The sequence below is a fragment of the Rana temporaria genome, chromosome 4 (genome assembly GCF_905171775.1).
Source record: "Rana temporaria chromosome 4, aRanTem1.1, whole genome shotgun sequence".
NCBI lineage: Eukaryota > Metazoa > Chordata > Amphibia > Anura > Ranidae > Rana > Rana temporaria.
The window spans coordinates 219,050,689-219,078,089 of record NC_053492.1 but is presented as its reverse complement, the minus strand read 5'-3'; the positions used below and the strand labels follow the sequence as shown (position 1 = coordinate 219,078,089).

Genomic DNA, 27,401 nt, shown 5'->3' with positions numbered 1-27,401 from the left:
ATATAAACATAATTATTCCACTGCATGCTCCATGTGCGCTCAGCCGGCGGACAACTTTTTCCATCTCTTATAGAAATGTCCCAAAATACAGGCATTCTGGTCGCAGGTGGTGGGATTCCTGCATGACAAGATGGGCTCCCCTGTAACGCTCCAACTGAAACTATGTCTTCTGGGAATTTTCCTGAATCCAGACTGTAATAAATGTATTAAGCTATTCCTACATGAGACGCTCTTTTCAGCTCGAAAAGCAATTGCCAGAGTGTGGAAGAGACCAGATCCTCCGGTGGTATCGCATTAGATTGCGGAGGTCAAGGCTGTATTGCCAGATAAGAAACTTATATACACCCACAGGGGATGCCCATCCAAATATGAAAAAGTTTGGGACAGATGGCTTAAAGCTCCTGATACCTGTATGTGATTTGTCAGGATTTCTATAATGCGGTTTCCTTTTTTTTTATGGTTTCCTTTTTTTTATGGGAGTTCCAATGTTGCTCAGGTGGGGAGGTCTGGGGGTGGGATGGGGTGGAGGGACCCTCCAGCGGTACAATGTATTATGATGGCATATTCCATGCCTGCTAATAATACTGATTTTCTGTATATGTATGTAACCTAGTGGTGTGTTGTTGGATGATACTGCTAGAAGAATTTGTCGACTGCATGTACCAATGTATGATTATACTTTTATATGTACCATCTCTTGTATTCAATAAAAAGACTGATTTAAAAAGAAAAGGAGTAATGGACGGAGCTCAGGTCACACACATCCTACTCCATGCTGTTTCAGGCCACGCCCCCAAAAATGTTTGGTAGATAAATGCATGTGTACTTCAAAATACCCAGAAAAAGCAGCTTGCACAACATGCGATACACAGTGTAGAGCAAACTAAAAAACAAAATATGTAGTGCCATTTATAGTAAATAAGCAATATGTGTTCATGGTAAATGAAATTGGTGTTCAAAAGTGTTCCACTTAATTTCTGACTCACTCTGTGTTATATGTACTGAGTAGAGCGATTTTGGACACCAATTTCATTTATTCAAAACTGTACTGCACATTTTATTTTTAAATAAATAAATGCATACCTTTTCAGAGTCAACTTTTCCCTTTGTAAATTCCAGTTTCCAGAACTGGAGGGCCTGCTCCAGTGTTAAACCAATACCCTTGAGGAAAAGGCCATACTGCATACGGCCTCCATGGCGAAGGTGATGGTGCTCTCTCAAAGACTTGTGAAGTTGACGCATACAGAGAGGAAATGACTTTGCAGAAAGCTAAAGAGATGGAAATCAACATATTATTAAAAGAAAATACAAACATCTTTGACAGGGTCATCGCATATCATCAACTGTCTCCTAACTGTTGAGACATGAGTCTGAAAATCTGTTTAAGTGTTACTAAACCCAGGACCCTATATTCACATGGTCTCCCACAGTACAGAGCATGGAAATGCAATTATTTGAGTAAATATAAACAGCTACATTCGTTTTCTCATCATCGGTTAAAGCAGTCTTGTGACTTCTATCACCGTCCAGCCAAACACTGGTTAAAGCTCGTAGGAGGAGTTTTCTGACAGACCTATGAGATTGTATGAACCCTGGGCCCTCTGTCTGGACAGTGCCGATTGGCCCTGTGCGGATTACATGCACCCTCTCAAGGAAAAATAAACTTCTCTAGCAATACACAACGAATCAGTCATTGGAAGGAGGGGAGGATCAGAGAAGACAGGATCAAACAGCCTTTTCACACACTGCGGATGATTATTCTGCAGCGAGTATAACAAGCATACTTTACTGCATATACAGACTGATTTTACCGTTTTGGGTTGAATAACCCTTTAAGCAGAGTTTGTATATATATTCAATTTAAAAATAAATAGGTTTCCAAAGGGACGCAGAAACAAGATTTCAGGGCACTTGGAAGAAATGGCTTGAATTTAAACAGTCCCCGATCTATTTGGGAGTAATGGGGAACGGAGGGAGTAGTTAGGGAATTGCTCCTTGGTGGTGGTGCACTGGTGGGACGTGAAAAAAAATCCTGCAAGCAGCATATATGGGGCTGTTTGGGAGCAGTGTATACATTGAAATGAATGACAGTGCCAATAAAAAACAGTGGGGATTAAATAACACCAAAAGAATGCTCTTTTTGTGTGAAGACATTACTAAAAATGTAATACACATTGTGTCGCATGACCACGCAATTGTCATTCAAAGTGCGACAGCCCTAAAAGCCGAAAATTGGCATGGGCAGGAAGTTAAAGTGGTTAAACAAAAATAACAGATGTACTACAACATCGCTGTTTACAGCTGTTGAATATGCAAGTTTAGTAATAAGGTCCAGAAAAATAAAAGGAACTAAACTTACCGCATCAATTTGGTCGAGTGAAATTTTTCCAGTGTTTCTTTGTGAACTGAAATCTTGACCAATATAAGAATGGCTATCAAAGGAAAGAGAAAAAAAGCACTTTATGAAAAAATATTTCATCCCAGTGACTTCCAATCAAATTGTCTGCCTAAAAAAATTTACAAAAACTTGTAGCACCCACCAAGCAGCAGAACGGATTATGTGACATTGAGAGTAGGGAATATGTAGATTCTTTTCTACAGCCTTTAGTATGTCAAATTCCTACTTACCTTAAAGTGGATGTAAACCCACTCTCATCCTTTCTAAACTACTGCCATAGTGCTGATCTATAAAGGATATAGATGTCTCCTGCATGTATCCTTACCTGTCAAATTTCTCCCCTCTCTCTGTTATAAGAACTGAAAAACTGCAGATTCTGTGGGTAGGTCTGTTGTCTGGAGCTCTGTGGGTGGAGTCGTGATGTCAGTAGACTCCCTGCCCTCCTCTACACTCCCCTTGTCAACATGCATTTTTTCCTGTGTATTCCTTACACTAAATTCTGCTATGATCACCAACATCCAGTCAAAATCCAGAAAAGTAACCACATGACTTCAGAAAAGGAGTGGGGGTGGGAATTAAAAAAAAATTGCCCGTCTCCAGGCTAGTGCATGAGATATGTAAATAACCTGTCACTCACAGCAAGGGGGCGGAACGGACTAAGGTATTTCTCTGTAAGTCTGTTTTATTTCACCGAACAATACAAGAGGATTGCTCAGAGCTGGATTAACTGTGTGGCAAGACTGGGTACAGATGAGAGGAAATCTTAGACTCTACATTGTGACATAAAAAAAAAAAACTCTAACGCACTTTAAAAAAAAAAAAAAAAAAGAGACAGAAGTGGATAAATTTTAATTGTCCAGTGTTATCAGAACATTCCAATATTTAAGACTAAAATTTTGATGGATCAAATTGCCCTAATTTAGTGGAACAACCATCTAAACGGTTTCTATTCAGGCACTTTCACAATGGCAGCGCCCGGGCATTCGGCAGTAAAGCGCCGCTATTTTTAGCAGTGCTTTACCGTAGATTTTCAGCGCTTTTCGGCCTTAGCAGGGTGTTTTTAACCCCAGTTAGCGGGCAAAAAAAGGTTAAAAGCGCCTGCAAAACGCCGCTGCCCAGCAGGGCTTTAGGAGTGGTGTACGGGAACTTTTGGTCCGTTTCAGGTCCGAATTAAGCCAAAAATTCAGCCTGAAATCCGACCCGAAACGGTGAATAAAGACGCACCAGACTCCTGCTTTGAGCTGCTTCCTTCTCCAGTGTGAACTCAGCCTAACTCACTTAACTGCAACTCAATTTATAACCTATGTATCAGGTTTTTTCAGGATTTTTGGTTGATATTCTTTCTCTATCATTTTTATCGTAGGTGTATTTTAAGTGATGGACCCTTTATTTCTTTGTAAGTGGCCAAAACTTACAAAATCTGCAGGGGATCAAATAATTATTTTCTCTGCTGTATATGCGCAGCATATAAAACACACTGCATGGACTTTTAACACAGGTTTGCCAAGGTTGACCTTACACGGTTTGAAATGCAGCAGATCCCTGATGGAGTCAAAATTTTCTTAGTTCAACTCTAGTCCAACATCCTTTGATAAAAAAAATTCAGGAAAATTGACAGCCTAGTCAGATGCAGCCACTGCTCAGGTAATCTAATAGCTGCTGACATCTGTCAGTAAATAATAGCCCAGCAGGGAAATGCATCCACCTACACTCTCTCACTGATGGAGGAACCGGTTACATTTATTTTCTTTCAGCCCAGAGAGTTTAAAAAAAACAAATAACTATTAGTTAATGGTCAGTTTAACTTGGTTTACAAGCTGTTGCTACCAACAATGGACAATGTTATATACAAGTATAATATAAGTATTTATATACGACTACCTTTGTCTATAAATACTTAAGGTTTATTTTCACGCTATGCTGGGACACCAATCATGTATATATGTTTTTTCTTTCCAATAATTTATATTAAGGTTGTACACAATACAATACAGTATAGCAAAGTACTGGTGCATGATAAAATGCATCATTGTCACGAAGAAACCTGTATAACGTAATTTTGGACTAGGGCTTTAATTCTTAAGAGCAGAAGATACAGCCTCCAAAAGAGAAACTGCATGACTGGGGGGCACTCTCATCTAAGACGAGGGGCTATCTGAGCCATGAATCAATCACGACAGCTGGTCCTTGTGTTTAAATACACAGCTTGCAAACAGGGAGTGGGACCAATGGCGGCCAACCAGGAGTCCTATATTGTTCCCAAAACTACCAAGGAGGCAGGAAAAAGAGGAAAAGGGGGAAGAAAAGAAAGAAAGGAATGACGAAAGGGAAAAGACAGCGAGCCTCTACTGGGGCACAAAGAAGTTAGTCCTGTTTTTTTTTCGAATCGGGGAAGATAGTTGTTTTTTTATGTCTGCCAGTTATTTATGTCTGTGCATCTTTTTTTTTATAAGAACAAGAAATGTTATTATTGATTGAGGCCTGATTGGTGCAATTTAACGTGTCAAATCGGCGGCATAATCCGTGCAGCGCCGCAGATGCGGCACTGCACCGATTTCAAAAAGTCGTTTCTGTGTAGAAACTGCACTGATGTCTGTAATCACAGCCAAAATCAGGACTGACAAGCAGGAGTGGAATCGTGCGAGTTCAGCTGAACTCTCAGGGCTTCATTCCTGCAGCCCAGTGTAAACCCGGGCTAATGGTGACGTTTTAATATTTTCACTGTGTTTTCAGATCTCACCTTTAAGAACCTGGATATACATTATTTACACTTGAGTGGGTTACATAGTGAAACGGAAGGCTGTGATACCATTGAGTGAGAGTGTGTGAATGAATGAAAATATATATATATATATATTACACACACACATTATATATATATATATATATATACACATATATATATATATATATATATATATATATACATATATACATACATATATATATATATACATACATATATATATATATATACACACACACACACACACACACACACACAGTGGGGATCGAAAGTTTGGGCCCCCCAGGTAAAAATTTGTATTAATGTGCATAACGAAGCCAAGGAAAGATGAAAAAATGTCCAAAAGGCATCAAATTACAGATAAGACATTCTTATAATATGTCGAAAAAAGTTAGATTTTAATTCCATCATTTACACTCTCAAAATTACAGAAAACAAAAAAATGGCGTCTGCAAAAGTTTGGGCACCCTGCAGAATTTATAGCATGCACTGCCCCCTTTGCAAAGCTGAGACCTGCCAGTGTCATGGATTGTTCTCAGTCATCGTTTGGGAAGACCAGGTGATGTCAATCTCAAAGGTTTTAAATGCCCAGACTCATCTGACCTTGCCCCAACAATCAGCACCATGGGATCTTCTAAGCAGTTGTCTAGAAAACTGAAACTGAAAATAGTTGACGCTCACAAAGCTGGAGAAGGCTATAAGAAGATAGCAAAGCGTTTTCAGATGTCAATATTCTCTGTTCAGAATGTAATTAAGAAATGGCAGTCATCAGGAACAGTGGAAGTTAAAGCAAGATCTGGAAGACCAAGAAAAATATCAGACAGAACAGCTCGCAGGATTGTGAGAAAAGCAATTCAAAACCCATGTTTGACTGCACGATCCCTCCAGAAAGATCTGGCTGACACTGGAGTTGTGGTACACTATTCCACTATAAAGAGATACTTGTACAAATATGGTCTTCATGGAAGAGTCATCAGAAGAAAACCTCTTCTACGGCCTCACCACAAAAATCAGCGTTTGAACTTTGCAAATAAACATATAGACAAGCCTGATGCATTTTGGAAACAAGTTCTGAGGACCGATGAGGTTAAAATAGAACTTTTTGACAGGAATGAGCAAAGGTACGTTTGGAGAAAAAAGGGCACAGAATTTAATGAAAAGAACCTCTGTCCAACTGTTAAGCATAGGGGTGGATCGATCATGCTTTGGGGTTGTATTGCAGCCTGTGGCACAGGGAACATTTCATGAGTAGAATAAAAATGGATTCAATAAAATTTCAGCAAATTGTGGATGGTAACTTGATGCCATCTGTGAAAAAGCTGAAGTTAAAGAGAGGATGGCTTCTACAAATGGATAATGATCCTAAACACACCTCAAAATCCACAGGGGATTACATCAAGAGGCGTAAACTGAAGGTTTTGCCATGGCCTTCACAATATCCTGACCTCAACATAGTTGAAAATCTATGGATAGACCTTAAAAGAGCAGTGCGTGACATACAGCACAGAAATCTCAAAGAACTGCAAGACTTTTGTAAGGAAGAATGGGCAAAGATACCTCAAACAATAATTGAAAGACTCTTGGCTGGCTACAAAAAGCGTTACAAGCTGTGATAGTTGCCAAAGGGGGCAGTACAAGATATTAACTCTGAAGGGTGCCCAAACTTTTGCAGACGCCATTTTTTTGTTTTCTGCAATTTTGAAAGTGTAAATGATGGAAAAAAATCTAACTTTTTTTGACATATTAGAAGAATGTCTAATCTGTAATTTGATGCCTTTTGGAGATTTTTCCATCTTTCCTTGGCTTCGTTATGCACATTAATACAAATTTTTACCTGGGGTGCCCAAACTTTCGATCCCCACTGTGTATGTATGTATGTGTATGTGTATGTATGTATGTATGTGTATATACACACACACACACACACACACACAATTACAGAGAATATGAATAATACAAAAACGTATCTTTCACTCATGGTTAGTGTTGGCTGAAGCCATTTATTATCAATCAACTGTGTTTAATCTCTTTAAAAATCATAATGACAACACAAACTACCCAAATCAAAAGTTTACATACCCTGGTGATTTTGACTTGATAACATGCACACAAGTTGACACAAGGGGGTTTGAAAGGCTATTAAAGATGACCATCCTCACCTGTAAAGATGAGCTCAGGCGTGTTTGCAACTAGGACGTGCAGCTCCCGCCAGGAAGATGGCACTGTGCTGCGCTAATCACCAGCAGTGAGACATTTTCCTGATCCGCGGCTGCACATATCGGGAAACGACACTGCCTGTGATTTGCGCAGCGCAGTGCCGACTTCCTGGTGGGCTCTGCACGTCCTAGTAGCAAACACGCCTGAGCTCATCCTTACTCACCTGTGATCTGTTTGCTTGTAGTGTGTGTGTGTGTGTGTGTGTGTGTGTGTGTGTGTGTGAGAAAGGTCAATGAGTTTCTGCACTCCTGACAGACCCTTGCATCTTTCATTCAGTCAAGAAATGGAAAATTAGGGGTTCTGTTAAAACCAAACCAACTAAAAGCCACAGCTGCCAGGAAAATTGGTTGGGATGCAAAGAAAACCCCACAAATAACTTCAGGTGAAATACAGGATTCTCTGAAAACATGTGGTGTGGCTGTTTCAAGATGCACAATAAAGAGGCACTTGAAGAAAAATGGGCTGCATGGTCAAGTCACCAGAAGAAAGCCATTACTACGCAAATGCCACAAAGTATGCCACACAGTTTTTACAATATGCCAAACAGCACACAGACAAGCCTCAAACCTTCTGGAACTTGGCCATACCAACATGACAATGATCCAAAACATAAGGCCAAGTTGACCTGTCATTGGCTACAGCAGAATAAAATAAAGGTTCTGGAGTGGCCTTCTCAGTCTCCTGACCTCAATATCATTGAGCCACTCTGGGGAGATTTGTACCTTCATTAAATGTAACCATTTTTCTACACTTAGAGGCTCCTCTCCTCTATTTTATACTTGTGACACTACGCTACTTTTATATCAAGACATCGCTCTTGTGTGTGTTATATATAAACTATTAAATAAAATCTACCAAATCACTATACATCCACTTTAAAGATAAAGATAAAAATAAGAGATTTTGAGGATTACTTTGCTACCTACAGAGTCACCCATCTGGAAATAGTAGCAGTCTGCCAATGAAGCTGAAAACCTATCTTGCATGCAGGTCAGTGACTCGCTAATTTGTGAAGTCCGAATCACGTTGACAGTCTCAAACCTTCACCTTTAAAACAAACTGGCTTTGGGAGCTTGCATAATTAAGCCCCAACAGGTTCACTTTAAAGGAACGTCTGCATAGGTAGGAATGTTTGTATTTCTCCTCTGCCCTGTTATACAGCATGTATAAATACATGTCAAAATATAAAACACATACAACAAAAAAACAAAAAGAAAATCAAGGCATTCAGTATAGATCTAATTAAGTTAAGCCAGTATTAAAAAAAACAAGCAGCCAGGAGTGTCAAATTAATCACTCCATGCTGTGCTAACATTTTCCCACAGCTAATCTTGACAAACTCTAACCAGACAAGTCAGATAAAAAACAAGCAGATAAATGATTGGAGAAAAAAAAAAGTGTCTCATTAAATTACTTACACACACACACATACAGACTGAGCAACAAAGCATTCTCTATGGATATACCGTAGCCAAGGGTACCCATAATCATATGAAGTGAAGGCTACTGAATAGAAAACAATCTGACCACCATTTCTATCCACTTTAATAACTATGTACATGTTTTGTATTTTACATGCCGTTACCCACAATACTACATTCAATTCTTCAAAGAAGTAAACCAGATTTCGCCTAACACAGTTTTAAATTAATACCAATCATGAAATGCAATTGCCTGCGTTAGGGCCTGTTCACACTACCACATTGCACTCTATAGTTCTTGTGCGTATAGAGGCAACCCATACAAATGTGCCAAAAAATTGTGGCAGTTATAATCTTTTGCAGTGCAATGCATGCTGCTGTGTGTTGTGGTGCATTGTAGCACAAGTGTATGGTGGAGGTATGCAGAAACGCCATTCAAAATGAACTACAGTACACAAACACATATGGTGTCTTACAGCAACACACACGTGTGAACAGGGTCTTAGGGTTCAAACTCCTTTCAATAGAGCCATTTGGACCCCAGGCTAAGGCAGTACATGTGGATTTAACATTTGCCCAAATCAAGTCCCACCCTCTCCTTGCACTATGCTCCACCACTTTCACCCAAACAAAGAACTTGTATGGTTTGGCCCTGTGTGGCTGTAAATAACAGATGTACTCGGATCAGAACTCTATTAGAACTATATGAATCTGAAAGGCAAACTCAGTAGATATACATTTTTTTTTTCCATCTAAAAAAAAAAAATAGCATTTAATATGAAATTGGACCTAGACACTGTAATTAAAATCCATAGCTCAACTGTCTAAAGGAGGTTTCATGTGACAAAGCAAATCAGTGAAAAATATGCCTTCAGAATAGAATTCCTTTTTAGAAGCAGCAGAGAACTGTGTATGTGACAGAGCCTTGAAAAACAACCGCGTACTGTACGTGACACTAATATGGCTACAATCACCTCAAGCATGACAGAGCCTCGGAATTCTCTATTTTATATTGTAGTACATTAATGGAGTAGGAGCAGGAAGAACTGTTCCCACAGAGACATTGTGCAATGAATGAAAAAGTGGATCTGTGCAAAACTGCAGCTTCAGACCTCGTACTGAAACTACTATACCATACACAGCTGACTTGTTTTGCATCATTTGAAGAATACGTTTGACCAAGACTAGGTCACCTTTAAGCCCTGGTTCATGCATTTTGCAGCGCCGCACAAATTTCAAAACGTCTCTGTACTACTTTTTGCCGTTTCTGGGTGTGATTTTCATTGACATCTGTGCAGAAAGCTGCACAGATATCTGTGAAATCGCCACAGAAATCGGGACTGACATGCGGGAGTGTGAACCTGGGCTAAAGAAAATCTGGCACAACCAAAACAAGATCAGAGGGTTGCCGATTAGACAAGAAAAACTTAAATGCATGCCTCTACAGTAGATCAGTAGCACACCTAACTGTTGGTGAGGTCTAAATAGTACTGTAAGTAGCATCCTGTAAGCTCCATAAGAAACTGAGAATTTAGAAAATCACCGAGCCGTGTGAACAAAGCAACTAAAATGTCCTACAGTTTTGAATGTTCACATGTTAAAGCAGGGTTTGACAAATTTGCTTGGAATCTAGGAGCCAGCTAAAAAAGTTAGGAGCCAAAAAACGCACCCGTCCCGCCAAGCTTGCGCGCAGAAGTGAACGCATACGTGAGTAGCGCCCGCATATGTAAACGGTATTCAAACCACACATGTGAGGTATCGCCGCGATTGGTAGAGCGAGAGAAATAATTCTAGCCCTAATTCTAGACCTCCTCTGTAACTCAAAACATGCAACCTGTAGAATTTTTTAGACGTTGCCTATGGAAATTTTAAAGGGTAAAAGTTTGTCGCCATTTCACGAGCGGACGCAATTTTGAAGTGTGACATGTTGGGTATCAATTTACTCGGCGTAACATTATCTTTCACAATAAAAAAAATATTGGGCTAACTTTACTGTTGTCTTATTTTTTTTATTAAAAAAAAAAGTATATATTTTTTCCCCCAAAAAAAGTCCGCTCGCAAATACCGTGTGGCAGAAAGTATTGCAACAACTGCCATTTTATTCTCTAGGGTGTTAGAATAAAAAATATATATAATGTTTGGGGGTTCTAATTAGAGGGAAGGAGATGGCAGTGAAAAACACATTAGAACTGCTGTTATGCTACTTGTAATGTAACTACTTGTAATGCCAACGGCCACCACAAGATGGCGCTAGATCACAGAAGGAAGCTTAGGCCTGCAGAAGGCCACGGCCTCAAATACCTGAGCTTGCGGCCTTCTGCAGGCCTAAGATTCCTTCTGTGAAGATCGCAAAGCCGCAACCTCAATTACCGTCAGACGCGGGCCCGTAATTGAGGCCGTGGCTTTGCGGCCTTCTGCAGGCCTAAACTTCCCCGGGCGCCAGGTCACAATTGCGACCGAGCGCCCGGATTTTGTCGAGCCCTGTGTTAAAGTGATTGTAAAATGATCACCTTGTAAAACAACCTATTCAGTTTAAAATAGAAATGAAAGGCAAAACATTACAATGAAAGCAAGGGGACTAGCAGGAACACCAGGGATTTCAAATAATGAAATCAATACAAAGAGAACAGAATACTTTCTTATAAAAGTACATGGCACAGCAGCCACATATGAGGAATAGGAAGCGTCTGGGGAAAACAGACTCTTTAAGTCATGATTTGATGAGGTTCACATGAAATGGACTCAAGTCATTCACTAAACATAGATCAAAGCTAAAAATAAATAAAAACAAAAAAATACTCAAAATGCAACCCACATTACTGTTGGGACAGTAGACACAAGATCCAACAGGGTGCTCACTAAAGAGACAAAAAGTAAAGAAACACAGCGTGCTTCCAGAACCAGCCAAAAGATTACACCCACATGGAGAACATACCTGAGGTGACTAAGTAGAGGTTGCAGTCTTTCATCTGATTGCACTACTGGAAGCGATCGAGCTGTCAACTGAAAGAAGAAGAGCAACACTATGAAACAATGGCCTTTAAAATATGTACATGTGGAAAGCATTAAGAATGAAGGGGACTATACATTAAATGGAAAGATATAAAATGATATGCATATGTGTGTTTGCCTACACCTCTGTACAATTACACAATATTTAAAACTTCAGGCAAACCAATGCACAGTTGAAATGCACATGTAAGCACCAATCTGCAGATGAATTTGTAATTCTGTTGTGTCACCGCTGAAATCTGAGTGGATTTAGGTATTTATGCTAGTTTGTATCAGGATCTTAACGTTTGGATTGGACTAATTGGCATTGACAGTTCCTGCATTCCACATTTTAGTAACCACTGTAATAAAGAGTCAGTCTATCCAAAACAGATATTTCAGTTTCTAGAAGAGGATGAACATTTTCCTTTCTGGTCGAAGCCCCATTTGTGAGCCACCGTGTTAGAGTTCCCTCCTCTGCAGGTCTACTATGGACACATTATGAGGGATCACACTCTCCCTGCCGATGCTTCCTTAAAGCGGAGGTTCACCCTAATTTACAAATCATCGTTAATCCCACCGGCTCAGTTTCAATCTTTAAAGTTGGCTATCAATTTTTTTAAAATAAATCCCATACCGTGTTTATGATGTCTGAACTAGGCACTTTCCTGGTTTAGCTCCTGCGGCAGTGGGCATGTCCGTCTAGCTGTGTTCCCCCCAGTGATTCTTGGGATTACTTTGCAATGTCTCCTGGGAGCACAGCGTGACGCAGCCCAGGAGACGATTCTCTAGCTAACAAGACGAACTATCGCATAATTTGACACGTCACGTGACTCTTGCAGCCGGTCACGTGACGAGGGCGGATACAATTCCGCCATTTTAATTCAGGGCAAACAGGTGAAATCGCCAATACTGTGTAGTGTTGCCCGCGTCTCTCGCCGTCAACACTGCACATGCGCGGGATAGAGCGGTGAATACTGGGACATCAGCATTTACTGTATCCTGGAAGGATTTGCTTGTGGGCTTCAGAGTGCCCACAAGCAAGATGGAAATGTTCAGCCAATATTTTTATAAAGTCTAGTTTTCTGCAGAATGTCAATGCGGAGGGCTAAGAAAATAGGACACGTGAGTAGACTTATAAGTACATTAAGAGCAGCAGATGCAACTGAAAAAAAAGTTTTCCCGCGGAACCCCCGCTTTAACCACTTGTCCACCGGGCCTATTCTGGCACTTCTCTCCTTCATGTAAAAATATTTTTGATAGAAAATTAATCAGAACCCCCAAACATTATATATATTTTTTTAGCAGACACCATAGGGAATAAAATGTATTATTATTTTAATCGCACGGTATTTGCGCAATCATTTTTCAAATGCTTTGGGAAAAAAACGGTTTCATTAAAAAAAAAAAAAAAAAAAAAAAAAAACACACAAAACAGTAAAGTTAGCCCAATTTTTTTGTATAATGTTAAAGATGATGTTACGCCGAGTAAATAGATACCAAATATGTCACGCTTTAAAATTGCATACACTCATGGAATGGCGCCATACTTGAGTACTTAAAAATCTTCATAGGCGACGCTTTAATTTTTTTTTACAGGTTACTATTTGAGTTACAGAGGAGGTCTAGTGCTAGAATTGTTGCACACGCTCTAAAGCACGCAATGATACCTCACCTGTGGGGTTTGAACGGCGTTTACATATGTGGGTGGGACTTACATGCCTGTTTGTTTCTTAGCACGAGCTACCGGGGACAGGGGCGTTTTAAAAAAAATAAATGAAAAATGTTTTAATTTTATTTTACTTCATTTTTTTACAATTTCTTTTTTACATTTATCACTTTTATTCCTATTACAAGGAATGTAAACATCCCATGTAATAGGAATCACTGTGACAGGTCCTCTTTATGGAGAGATGTGAGGTCAATAAGACCCCACATCTCTCCTCCAGGCTTGAAAGCATGAGATTGTGAAAAAAAAAAATCACAGATCTCATGCCGACAGCCGTGATTGCGGCCTTGTTTACTTCCGGGTACCCGGGCTTGAGGTCACAACGTCGCGCCCGGGCATCCGACTGTCATAGAGATGACTGGTGACCATCTGATCACCAGTCATCTCCATCGTCGTGAGTCGGGACTGGCCGATTCGTTCTCCAGGGCCCCCGATGGCACGGGAGAGGCTGGAGAAGCACCGGATGGTGGCAGGGGGAGTCCCCTCCAGCTGCCTATAAGAACGATCAATCGGTGGAACTGCCACTATGATCGTTCTTATCGTGCACAGAATTGCCGGCAGAAGACGGTGATATCTGAATGATGCCTGTAGCTGCAGGCATCATTCAGATATCACCGCACAAAGTCGACGGTTGGCAAGTGGTTAAGTGCATCACACCACCAAGTGTTCCAGCTTTTTGGTCTATTAGGGCCCTTTCACACCAGCGGACTGTATGTCCATATTTCATCCATCCGTTTTCAGATGAAATACAGCCATGCATGTATCCCTATGGGATAGCGGGTGTCAGAGGATGAACATCCGTCGGCTGGCGCTGCTGTCAATCACATCCAGTGACGTGGCGTGCTGAGGGGCAGGGCCGAGTGATACAGTGAGCGGCGCTGTATCACGGGAGTGCGCCCGCAATTACTCACCACCATGCGAGCTCTCTCGCATGACTGTGGTCAGTACTTGCAGGGAGGACCAGAGAGCCGCCGAGGGACCCCAGAAGACGTAGATTGGGGCCACTGTGTGCAAAATGAACTGCACAGTGGAGGCAAGTATAACATGTTTGTTATTTTAAAAGGGAAAAAAATAAAATTTCCTTGACAAACTCTTTAAACCTCTTGGGCATGGAGTTCACCAGAGCTTCACAGTTTGCCATGACAGAGCTGGTGGATGTTGGAGACCTTGCGCTCCTCTACCTTTCATTTGAGGATGCCCCACAGATGCTCAATAGAGTTTAGGTCTGGAGACATGCTTTACCCTCAGCTTCTTTAGCAAGGCAGTGGTCATCTTGGGAGGTGTGTTTTGGGTCGTTATATTGAAATACTGCCCTGCGTCCGAAGGGAGGGGATCATGCTGTGCTTCAGTATGTCACAGTACATGTTGGCATTCATGGTTCCCTCAATGAAATGTAGCTCCCCAGGTCCGGCAGCACTCATGCAGCCCCTGAACATAACACTCCCACCATCATGCTTGACTGTAGGCAAGACACACTTGTCTTTGTACTCCTCAACTGGTTGCCGCCACACACGCTTGACACCATCTGAACCAAATAAGTCTATCTTGGTCTCATCAGACCACAGGACATGGTTCCAGTAATCCACGTTATTAATCTGCTTGTCTTCAGCAAACGGTTTCCATTTTATTTTTGTGCATCATCTTTAGAAGAGGCTTCCTTCTGGGACGACAGCCATGCAGATCAATTTGATGCAGTGTGTGGGGTATGGTCTAAACACTGACAGGCTGATCTCCCACCCCTTCAACCTCTGCAGTAATGCCGACAGCACTCATATGTCTATTTCCCAAAGACAACCTCTGGATATGACACAGAGCATGTGCACGGAACTTTTTTGGTCGACCATGGAGAGCCCAGGTTCTGAGTGGATTCTGTCCTGTTAAACCGCTAGTCATGACCACCGTGCTGCAGCTCAGTTTCAGGGTCTTAGCAATCTCCTTATAGCCAAGGTCATCTTTATGTAGAGTAACAATTTTTTTTCAGATCCTCAGAGTTCTTTTCCATGAGGTGCCATGTTAATTTCCCAGTGACCAGTATGAGAGCAAGCGATAACACCAAATTTAAAAACACACCTGCTCCCCTTTCACACCTGAGAACGTGCAACACTAACAAGTCACATGACACTGGGAGGAAAAATGGCTAATTGGGCCCAATGTGCACATTTTCACTTCGAGGTGTACTCACTTTTGTTGCCAGCGGTTTAGACAAGAATGGTTGTGTGTCGAGTTATTTTCAGGGGACAGCAAATGTACACTATTATACAAGCTGTATGCTCACTACTTTACATTGTAGCAAAGTGTAATTTCTTTCTTCGGTGTTGTCACATTAAAAGATATAATAAAATATTTACAAAAATGTGAGGGGTGTACTCACTTTTGTGAGATACTGTGTGTAATGTAATATACAACAAATTCACAACAAAAGTGCTCTTTAGTTCTTCCACACCAAAACAGCAGCAACCATCTAGGTAATTTTGCTACACATGTAAATACTATAAATTCACCAAAGATTCCAGTATTTACCTAGATGTTACACTGTACACCAACAAGACTTATAAAAGGGATAACAAGAGGCCCACAAGATATTGGTACTTTGTCCCAGAGCCAGATGTATAGCAAGTCCACATTTACTATACCAAACGAGTTCTCTCCTGTGCACCAAGCATGATTGCAAGGGGAAAGTCAAATTCATTAGGTCTTTTCATGGTTGAGAGGCAGCTCAGATGATTTACAGAAAAACACTTTCCTAAATACCATGTACTGACAAGGAAAATTAATTTTACTTATTAAGACTGCTGTAAAGGAACTCATTTTGTCAAGTATCATTAGATTCAATATCCTTACCATATTTAGAACTATAATTTAGTTAAAATATAAACTCTTTATGCAGTTAACTACGATTTATACTAAAGCCATGTTCATGGCATCCTCCTAAACCAGGAACGTTACAAAACGTAAAATTAAAACCATTTATAAACCTGTAAACATTCTAAAAATGTTTGACATTAAGTTTACCAAAAAAGATTTCAGATATACTTCAGTGCGCATTTTATTTTTTTGCACATAGTTTCCATTTCATTAAGCCTATCCTGACAAGAACGGTTAACCTAAAACTCTGCAGTCTGCAAATGTATTTTGTCATCTTTTCCTAGAAATCAATGAAGTAACATGTCAGGCACTTTGCACTGTTATTGTGCAGATACCTCACCTTCTCATCTCGGAGGAACTTCGACGTTCAAGTGCGAATGATTGAATGCTAAAGCCAGTGTCCTTGACAATCCAACACTATAGGATTTATCTATCTTGGTAAAATGTGTGCAGGTTCTGCAAGAAGTGATGCTACTCTGACAGTTAAAAAAAAAAAAAAAACACGACATTTACAGCTATCTTGATTTAGTCTCCACCAAAAAATGCTGATCCAGCATTCTGCATTAAATGTACTTACCTCTCACAATAGGGAAATCTGCTAAAGTTAAACCTTCACAAACAACGACAAAGCAAAGCCAACTTGGGTGGCAGTCACTGTGTTGTCATGATCAGCACATAAAATCCGAAGGCTGCATGAAATCAACTCTGCCTTATTGAGTCTTATTCTCTTTCACACTGAGGAGTTTTTCAGGCGGTTTAGCTCTAAAAATTAGAACCTAAATACCGCCTGAAAAACTCCTGCCCTGCAGTCTCGATGTGAAAGCCTGTGATCCTCACAATGGCATCAACTATGTCACCCTTTTTATTTTTTAATAGGTCACTGTGCCAAAAAATGTTGTAACGTGCCAACTGTATGCAGTTAACACACATAATAATAAAGTGTTTTAATTCCTTTTGTATTTCACAAGCCCCCATTTTTCTCTACAGGCAGACAAAGCTATCCAGCAAAAGGGCAAGAGACATCTCCCTTTAAAATAAAAATCATCTTCACATCAGTCACCTAAATTACGTCCCATAAAAGACTGTCATATATATTTATCCAAAAAATCAATATTCATGCAACCAGAAACATCCATAATACCGAAATGGTGTACAAGCTTATATTATGTGGAATTCACTCTCACTTAAACTGAACCTTTGCCAAGTAGTTTTACACGACCTCTGTAGCTGAAGTTGCTATGGGGTAATTCACTCCCAAGGGTCTCAGAAAAACTAGCTGTGTGAGCCATTGGAGGTGTAGTAGCGAGACCTGAGCAGCTGCGGCAGCAGTGCTTCCTCTAGGGTCAATTACTCCACAGTGCTGACAGCTACAAAGGGAAAAGGACATTTTAAAGCCATGTTACAGCTTGTTATGGTATAAGTTCACCTTTGGGAACATGTTACATGTTCCACTCGTTTTTACGGTAGGCGCTCCCCACACACTCTGACAACAGAAGTTCCCCATACTAGCTGTCACTTTCTGAAAATAGCGAGGCCGTGCGGGGCTCCACCTACACTGCCACGTCATTCATACACAGAGCTCTACAAGTATTTATTATTATTTTTTTTAAAGTAAACTTATCCTTTAAATATGAAAATACTTAAAATGTCCATAGCCTGACCATAGGTTCAGTATAACTAAAAACATTATATTTGCTTAGCAAAAACTATTTAGCCATGGTCGCAGTGCAACAAAGTTATACAAATTAATCACAAAAATTTATAAATGTGGACTAATCTGAGCATACATTGCACCTTAATCCAAAATGAGGAAAGAAAGCCACATTTAAATTAATATTCAGTGAATCATATCCCAATATATAATTTATTTCAACAATTCACATGATAAAGTGTGCGGCAAAGCAGGGGTATGCTAATTAAATTTCTGCTGCAATAAAATTGCCAGCTTTTGGACTTCTAATCAAGTTCAACCAAATGTATAATAGTCAGAGGACAAAGTTGTGTTAATCATGTTTTATATTACGCTGCCAAAGTTATTACCTTGCTAACCTTGTGTATGCATGTTATTATAAAAATCATCCATCTATGTTACAATGAATTACTTTGGTTTAACACTGAGGAGATAATACCTGAAATGAATTTCAAGTGACAGGGCTCTCATTAATCATGTTTCCAGACACCAACATCTGAAAGCAAAGGCTGCAGAATGCTGTCTGTCAATGTGACTTCTTCGGAGAATTTGCAATAGGTTTCCACCTTTAATTCACACATCTCGCTTAAAAGATTCATTTCATCTATGCATACCGAGCTATTATCGCTACATTAAACTGCTCTGTGTCCAGTACTTTCCCTGCTTTGTTGTGAACATCAATCACAGGACTTGTTCACTTCAAGCTGTTCTGATAGGTATGGTTCTCTCATATCATATCCACAAAAAAAAGAAAGAAATCGCTTTGAATGTTTTAGATCTAATACACTATGATTTATTCATGGCATCACAGCGTTCAATGCTTAGCTGGGCATTCATGGTTAAATAAACTCAAGAGGATTAATGCTGGCCATACATGGGCAGATGTAATGTTGATAATGACACAAGATCTAAGAGCTACACACTTTATATAATACTGCCAAGCATCAAGCTGTGATTCTCCTTATAACCTTTCTATTTTGTTATTCAGTATCTGCTCCCGTCTTCACCAGATTTAGCAAATAAATTGCATATTGTAAAGATGTGTTAAACTGCTTTAGAATAACATATTTTTATACGTTTTGCAATAATTGTCGAGTGCACAAACTAATACGACAAAGCAATGTGCATCCGCAGCAGCTGTCAAACACCACTCATGGTAGTGGGAAAAAATCTGTCATGCAACAAGATCCAATCAAAATATTGAAAACAAGCAAAAAAAATATATTGCAGAAACTTGGGGATCATTCTGAGAATGGATGAATACACGACACCATTTTCAACATTATGTTGCAAAGTTAAAGCAGAACTTAATTTACCCTTTACAGCAACTTCATTTTAGCTAGCTCCTCTCCCCCACTTCAGCAAATGAAACAGCATTTTTATTTTCTTTCAGGGCAAGGGGGACCTTTTTTTCAGTGAAGCACAGCCAGCACTTATGTCTTTCTGGCCAATGCAAAAATGACATCTCCTTGCCTGAAACCTCCGTAAATACTAATGTCAAGGACCCCTGGAGGCTTTGATAAGTGTTCAGAGCCCATTGCACCATATCATAACATCAGTAGGCAAGCTGCTAGGACCCAGGAGAGATAGTGGGTCTCCTGATGACATCACAAAGAAGGTGGCACTGCTTGACCCAGCAAGTAGAGGCCATTGAAGGACGACAGGACAGCACTGGATTTGTTGGGTGGGCGAGTATGGTATTTTAGCGCAACTTAACACACCAGGTAAAAAAGGGGGCTTAAAGTGGTTCTAAAGACTCTAAAGTTTTTTTTTTTTTTTACCTTAATGCATGGGATCACAGACATCATGCACACCCAAACATGCATAGAATTAAAATACATGACACCTATATAAATCAAAAATTATTTTAATTTTCATATATATATTCAGCCCAGACACTTAAAACTCGAGCCGATCCACATTTGAAATTAAACTTTTCTTTAAATCTCCCCCAAACGACAGGGGGGGTTGTCAACCAACAATGTCCCCTGTCCACCTACCCCCAGACCGCGGCCATTTCCATGCATGTTTGCAAACTAGCATTAAAAATATCTAAACCTATGTCTGATAAGTGAATTTCGGCATGTCTATATAGAGACCCTGCAAACCACTCTCGAGATCAACATGGCGAAAAGACATACCCAACCTTGGGGTAATACATTTCTCCAAGGCTCGATTTAGCCATTTACGCACTTTCAAGTGGTTTGAAAACCATTGACTCTAGCCACCTCAAGCGTGGAATTAAACAGCACTGTACCTGGAGAGGTCAATTTCAAAAACTCAAATGTGTCTGTCATGACAGAAAGCAAGTCAAAAGTTTTCAGCTTGCCAATGTCATTACCGCCAAGATGTAAAATTAAAATATCAGGAGCATTCTGTATTGCATACAATCTACCCAACTCGAACACTAAATCCTCCCATAACATTCCCCTGCATCCATACCAATACACACAAAATGCTGAGGGATCCAGGCCCAAATTCTCTGAATAGATTCTATTCTTTGCTCAATTATGTGCCCGAAAAACAAAAGAGTGCCCTACAATCCATACTGTATGATGAGCACCTGAAAATAAAACAAAAGTTAACAAGGGCAAATATATAATCTATACGAGTTTGACTTCCATCTTCCAATCCTTTTTATGATACTGTCTGCAAGACCAATCCTTGCGGCCTCCGTTGCCGCTCCGATTCGAAATGAGTGAGTTGTGAATCTAATATGACTCAACCGAAGCTGCACAAGGCACTTCTTTAAGACGGCAGAAAAATAGTTAAAATAGACCCATCTCTATGAACAAATAAAAACTCAGCTTCAGCGGGCCTAATTGTAAGATAAGATTGAAGAGTTGTCACTGGGCAAAATATTTTTGTCTGAACCACTACTTGGCTTAATCCAAGTCCCCAAACCCATGGGGTCCGTCTTACTAATTCTTAGGAAAAGGCGAAGCTCCCCGTTGCCCAATAAAAAACATGGGACAATAAAAAACACCCTTTACTTGCCTTTGAGGCAGGCAGAATTTCCAAAACTCTAAATGCCCCAAAAAAATAAAAAAAGGAAAACACGGAAGTAAACAAAATAGACTCATAAGCAGATGAGCATACTTCTGTAGTTACCTTGCACATTTTTGACAAAATGACCAGAGTAATGGGAGATCTATTATCCTTCTGAGTGTCCCTTCCTATACCTCCTCAATACCTGCCGCACAGAGAAAAAACTGACACGAGGAAAGGCTATGAAGGCGTAGAAAAAAGGAAACACCAGACAATATTTTGCTAATAGAGGACCATGAGTATTGCTTTTGAAGCAAGGATTGAGAAAAGAAAGGACTAACTGTTCCGAATGATCCGCCACCATCATTCGAAGGGACAGTAAAAAGGCGGACCATAAAAGCCACGAAGAAAAGTAATTCTTCCATGTAGACGGGGCCACAGAATTCTGAATGTTCTGTATAATCAAATTAGTTCCCATAAATGGGAAGGGAAAGGTACCCCCCCCACTGGCTTCGCCCCCGGCAATAACTTGAAAAACTGGTCTATCTGTAGATAGAAAAGAGCATCTGCAATTTCATTACTTTTGCCTGGAATGTATTTCGCTTTCAACCAAATATTCCATTTTAAGCAGAGAAAAACCAAATGCCTCAAGTATGAAACTACCGCGGGGGATTTAGAAGAGAGGCAATTGACTGCAAAAGCTACTCACTTGTTATCAGTACTTACCAATAACCGTCTATTAGAAAAGGAATGGCCCCAAATTTCCAATGCCACGATTACTGGGAAAAACTCTAGCAGTACTATAATTTTTACAAAAAACATTGATGGTCCACCTGGCTGGCCAGGTGGATGCACACCAACAATTTTCCCAGAAAGCGCCAAAAATCACTGAGCCAGCTGCATCAGTGGATAGATTTAAGTCACTGTCCAGTATAAAATCCTCTTGCCACAATGCCTTACCATTAAAGTGTTGCAAAAATTTTTGCCAGACCATCAAATCCTGTTTGATATCTGATGATACACGCACATGAGCAGAGGGGTTTTTCAGACCAGAAATGGCCGAGTACAACCGTCTAGAAAAAACCCTGCCCATGGGCAATACTCTTGTCGCAAATGCAAGCTGGCCCAGAAGGGACTGCATTTCTCTTAACGTTGCTACATTTGTTCTTAAGGAAGAATTAAATTAACTGCGACAGTTTATACATTGTTCCGTCGGGCAATCTGAATTCCATAGCGACTGAATCCAATGTAATTCCCAAAAAATCAATACTTTTAGTAGGAAAAAATGTTTTCTTCTGCCAATGGAATACCAAAATATTTACAGACTCGCTGGAATGAGGACAATAGTTGAAAACAGTCGCTAGAGCCTTCAGGACCTAAAAACAAAAAATCGTCCAAATAATGCAAAAGATACTGTGAGAACTAGACACCATACTCACCACCCACTCCAAAAAAGACGAAAAGGCTTCAAAATAAAAACAACCAACTGGTAGAGCTTTATCTACATAAAATTGATGATCAAAACCAATACCTAAAGGATTAAAACAACTGGGATTCAAAGAAGAAGCCGAAACGCCAACTTAATGTCCGCTTTCGCCATTAAACTGTTCTTTCCTAACAACCAGAGTTTTTTTTATGGCAGCATTGAATGATGTGATGTGTAAGACACAGATATTTCGTCTGGGTTAATTTGATCATTAAGGGAACTACCCAAAGGGAATGATAGATGATGTATGAGCCGACACTCGTTTGGTTCTTTTTTGAAAACCAAACCCAGAGGGGAAATCCTAAAAAATTTAAAAGGAAGCTTGTCAAAACGGACCCTCCATCCTACCGGCTTGAATTTCTTTAAGCAATTTGGGCCTTACCAAGTGAGGAGCGTCTGACAGATTTTAAATTCTCAACAATTACACAACCTGAACCTTCAAAACTAAAGAGCTGGTAACCCATCTTAAACCCATCAGTTAGTAGGGAGGCAATCCATTGGTTTGGATAAATGCGTAACCATGGTAGCATTCTTGGAAGCATCACCGGTGTGGCCGCTTTTGAAAAGTGCGCTTGTAACTTCCGAAAACATTTTGCTATGGGGTGGTTTCCTGAGCAAAAAGAGCACTCATGTTTACATTTGCATGCTGACATCCATCTACATTGTGAATCGTTGTATGCAAAACATAAACCTTTTTTATAACCAGAGGGCGAGGTGTTCTGATCGGGTGCTGACATTACTGTTGGGTGTGGAAAAGGCTGCTTTTGTGGCAAAAAAAAATTCAGCCACAAACCGACATCCTTAGAACCCCACCGCAATGACGGCTGAACAGACAGTTTTTGTCTGAAAGCCTCAAACGTTAACCATGACAGGCCACTAAAACTCCTGTATGCTTCCAATATAATATCAATATGTTGGAATAGCAAAGGACTTAATTCAGGACATCTTTCACATAGCACACTGGCATATATTAAAAAGGCCTGCAACCAACTAAAAAAAGGTTTGATCAGAGGTTTGAGGCATTCATCATCAATTTTATCATCTCTCCTCTCATATTTTGTACTCTAACAGGAGGAAGAACCGTGTTTAAATCTACATATTCATTTCTCCAAATCTTTTCTTTAGCTGATAAAGATAGATGGAAACCCAAGGGAGAAAATAAGCAGGGCATGCATTCTGTCAGCTCTGTCATGCATAGGCGCTGTAATATCACTAGATTCAGCCACCAATGGTAAAAAGGGCCGAGGTGAGATTTTAGGAGTAGATGCTGCTGCTGACCATAGCCCTGATACATCCTCCTTAACCCTTGCTGTATACTGCTGCTGAGACTTTAAAACTGATATGAATTGCTCCAATATAGATAGGACAGGTAACTGGGATACAAAATCACACTCACCATCAAGCCCGAGTACTGCCTGCTCCAGGGGCTGTCATGGACGATTGTGCACCGCACAGGGATACTGCCGGCTCTTTGCTCCTCCTGGCAAGGTGACATGCTGGACCCGCGTCTCTCACCACTGGCCCACCGATAGCTCGAGTGGCTAGCTGGTAAGCCTGACCACGGGGGGGAAACGCCGACTGTTGCTGCATGTCCCCAGGAGCCCCGTCCTCTGTCCCCGGTTCTCGCTGCTGCGCCTGTGCGCCGCCCCCTGGAAGACAAAAGAAACATCCGGGGATCCGATGTCAGCCGCAGGTGGCGCTGGACTTGCACTGGGCGTCTCCTCTTGCTGGTTCTGCGTCACTTGGGCTCCTCCTCTGACATCCGACCTCAGAGCGACCTCCGGCATGTTAGGAAACCCCCCTCCGCCATCACTGGACATACCTGCTGTACGCCGCTCACTTTTGGTCCTGACGATGTGTCGTCCTCCATACAGCTCTGGGTAGCAGGTAAGGTGAGACACTGCTGCAGCCATGATCCTCCTCCCGCTGACTCTGCTCTTTTCATAAGCTGACGAAGTAAGTCTTCCATTTTCCTGACTGACAGAGCTCCACCTGCTGGTCTTCTCGGGTAACTGGCACTGATCGCCTCTCACACTGGCCCTTAAATAGCCACACCACCTTCTAGAATAATCTTTTAACCTGTCAGCTGACCCCACTAACCAATCCCAGATTGACCCTTTGGACCTTCCAGAACCTCTAAGCCCACCTGACCTAATTAACCACTCCTCACCTGCACTAGTAATTTTGAAAAAACTACACCTTTGCTGACCTCTAATTGACCTGCTGCCCTCCCATTAACCTATACTGTTTAACCTGACCTAGCATAACCTAGCCAAACTATAACATGCACCCTTATAGCTTTAAACTTTGTGCCGATGCCATGACCCCATGAGGAAAGGGGGGCCTAAGAGGCTACCCCCTTTATTTCCCCATTAATCGTGCAGCCCCCCCCCTTATACTCACCTGAGCCCGATCCAGTGATGTGCACAAGAGCAGAAGCTCTCCCAGGACCCTGCCTCCTCCATTGGCTGAGACTCAGCAGCAGGAGTCATTGGCTGTGCTCTGTGTGTGTCTCATAGACATACAGATGTGGCTTTGGTACAAGCATGCATGAGTGTCCCCAGAGAAAGAAGCTCGTTATAGGGACACTCCCTGGGGGTGGGGGGCACTAGCGCTGAAATGGACCATAGAAGAGAAGGATCAGTACTTTTGGCTCCATTGTATTGGACCTGTTATCCTGTCAGCAAAATTAAACTCTGCATGCATCCATACAAACAAACACACACACACACACACACACACACACACACACACACACACACACACACACACACACACACACACACACGCGCGGCATATAACTGAACATTAATGTATTATTCTTACAAATTTGGTAACCAAGATAACGTTCCTGGCATGCTAAGGCAGCAAAATAATTCTATGGTAACTTTAATGGCAAGGTGACAGCCCTTTATCATAAAAAGGCAATAAAGACTCTCCATTGCCATGAAAAAAAGTTACAAGAGCCAACCTTTTTACATTTTAAATGACAGATTGTGAGAGTTCAGTGAATTCAATGCGACACATCCCAAACAGCTGTCACTGCAGCGGTGTGACATGAATAAAAACAAAGTCACTGACACAGCATTGTATCTCCTTACCAACATTTCAACACGTTACGCTTATCTACTTATTACAAGATCAACAGCATACCATTAAATATCACCTCTGAAATTTCAATAACACCATACCAAGGTTAAAGCACTTTTTTTTAACTCTGTTAATCCCTATATATTGTCTACCACTTATGCCGCGTACACACGACTGTTTTTTAGGACGAGAAAAATGCAATTTTTTTAATTGGTCGTGAAAAACAGTCGTGTGTATTAAACAAGAAAAATGCCCGATTTTTTTTAGAACCTGCTATTTTTTCTTGCCGTTTTTCACGCCGTTCTTTTTCACGTCGTGAAAAACGGTCGTGTGTACGCTTTAACAAGGGGGGGGGGGGGGAAACGTGCATGCTCAGAAGCAATTTACGAGACAGGGAAATTAGCAAAAGCAGCCCAAAGGGTGGCGCCATTCAAATGGAACTTCCCCTTTATAGTACCATCGTACGTGTTGTACACGTCACCGTACTTTGCTCGACCATTTTTTTTTTTCCACAAACGTGTGTATGAAAAAGGCAGGCTTGAGAGGAATCACGGCAAGTCACGTAGACTAAACATCGTTTTCTTTCATGACAAGAATAACGTTCGTGTGTATGCGGCATTAGACTTGTAAGTGATAAATCATGAATGGAAAATAGACAAAGATATGTTAAATATTCCAGTTATACAATATACAACAGAAACAGTGCAGCACAATTAAATAAAATAAAAATAAAATAAAGTTCATAACATGAATAAAAAGTCCATTAAATAGTGCATGTGGAAAGAGCACAAATCAATTAGTGCAGTGAAGAGCAAGACATTATGACTGGTGATAGTGATCCCTCCACCACAGGTTTATTGGCCTTTCGCCTCATAAACTCGACCTGAAACAGGTTTTAAAACAGTAAAGCCCACACTCAGGGTAACAATTCAGAAACTTATGATGAACTTTGATATACTCCACAGCATATGGAAAGACAGAGGAAGACAATCTAGTGCTCTCCATATGTATTTTTATTGAAAGAACGATAAGAAAACTACTTACAATAGACAGCACTCAAAACCAAGTGCCGGCATACAGTGTAGTCGTTTCAAACTGAAAAGATGGCCGCGGGTGACGTCAGACGTGACTCCTCCCTCCGTATGCGTTACATCCATGGGCGGAAGTTCTTTAGTGCGGGGTAGGATACATGTCGACGGCCCGCAGTAAATAAATGTAGTCATGGTAACCATCCATCAGCGAATCGGACTCCCTGATAAGGCGGCCCAATCACAGCCCACATTGCATAAAAAAAACTTTTAGCACCAGGGGAGCCGCTCATTAGAAAGACAGAATACCAGACTCAGAAAAGATTTAAATAAAGTGCATAAAGTGCCTATCCTCAAATAATGTAAGAGGAAAATTACAACGTCATTACACCATTAAAAGAAGATATACAGGTTCGCAAGTCTCAGATTAAAAATTTAAAGAGAAACAAACCATTATTAAAAAAGCACTCTAACCTACCGTATTTATCGGCGTATAACACGCACTTTTTTCCCCTGAAAATCTGGGAAAAAGCAGGGGTGCGTGTTATACGCCAACAGCATACCTCACTCGGCTCTCAAGTCACACACACACGGTCCCGCCTTCGCCACCTGCATTGGACCAGTGTTCTGCCTATTACCGGGACTGTGTGTAACGTGACAGCCAAGTTGTTTGAGAAGATACAGGCTCTGATTTCCTGGGCCAGGCTGCTGGTGAGGGAGATTGTGAGACTGCAAATAATGGTAGTTTAAAA

General features: G+C 40.9%; 1 protein-coding gene across 2 annotated transcripts in view; it reads right to left on the bottom strand.

Annotated features, from left to right (window-relative positions):
• PRIM2 (DNA primase subunit 2) overlaps positions 1-27,401 on the bottom strand; it is a 204,447-nt gene that overhangs the window by 84,619 nt on the left and 92,427 nt on the right. For both annotated transcript variants that reach the window (XM_040349891.1, XM_040349892.1), the window contains exons 8-10: positions 11,718-11,785; positions 2,360-2,432; positions 1,084-1,269 (exon numbers count right to left, since the gene is read on the bottom strand). In XM_040349891.1, coding sequence (XP_040205825.1) covers positions 1,084-1,269; positions 2,360-2,432; positions 11,718-11,785 — 327 coding nt within the window. The remainder of the gene's footprint in view (positions 1-1,083; positions 1,270-2,359; positions 2,433-11,717; positions 11,786-27,401) is intronic.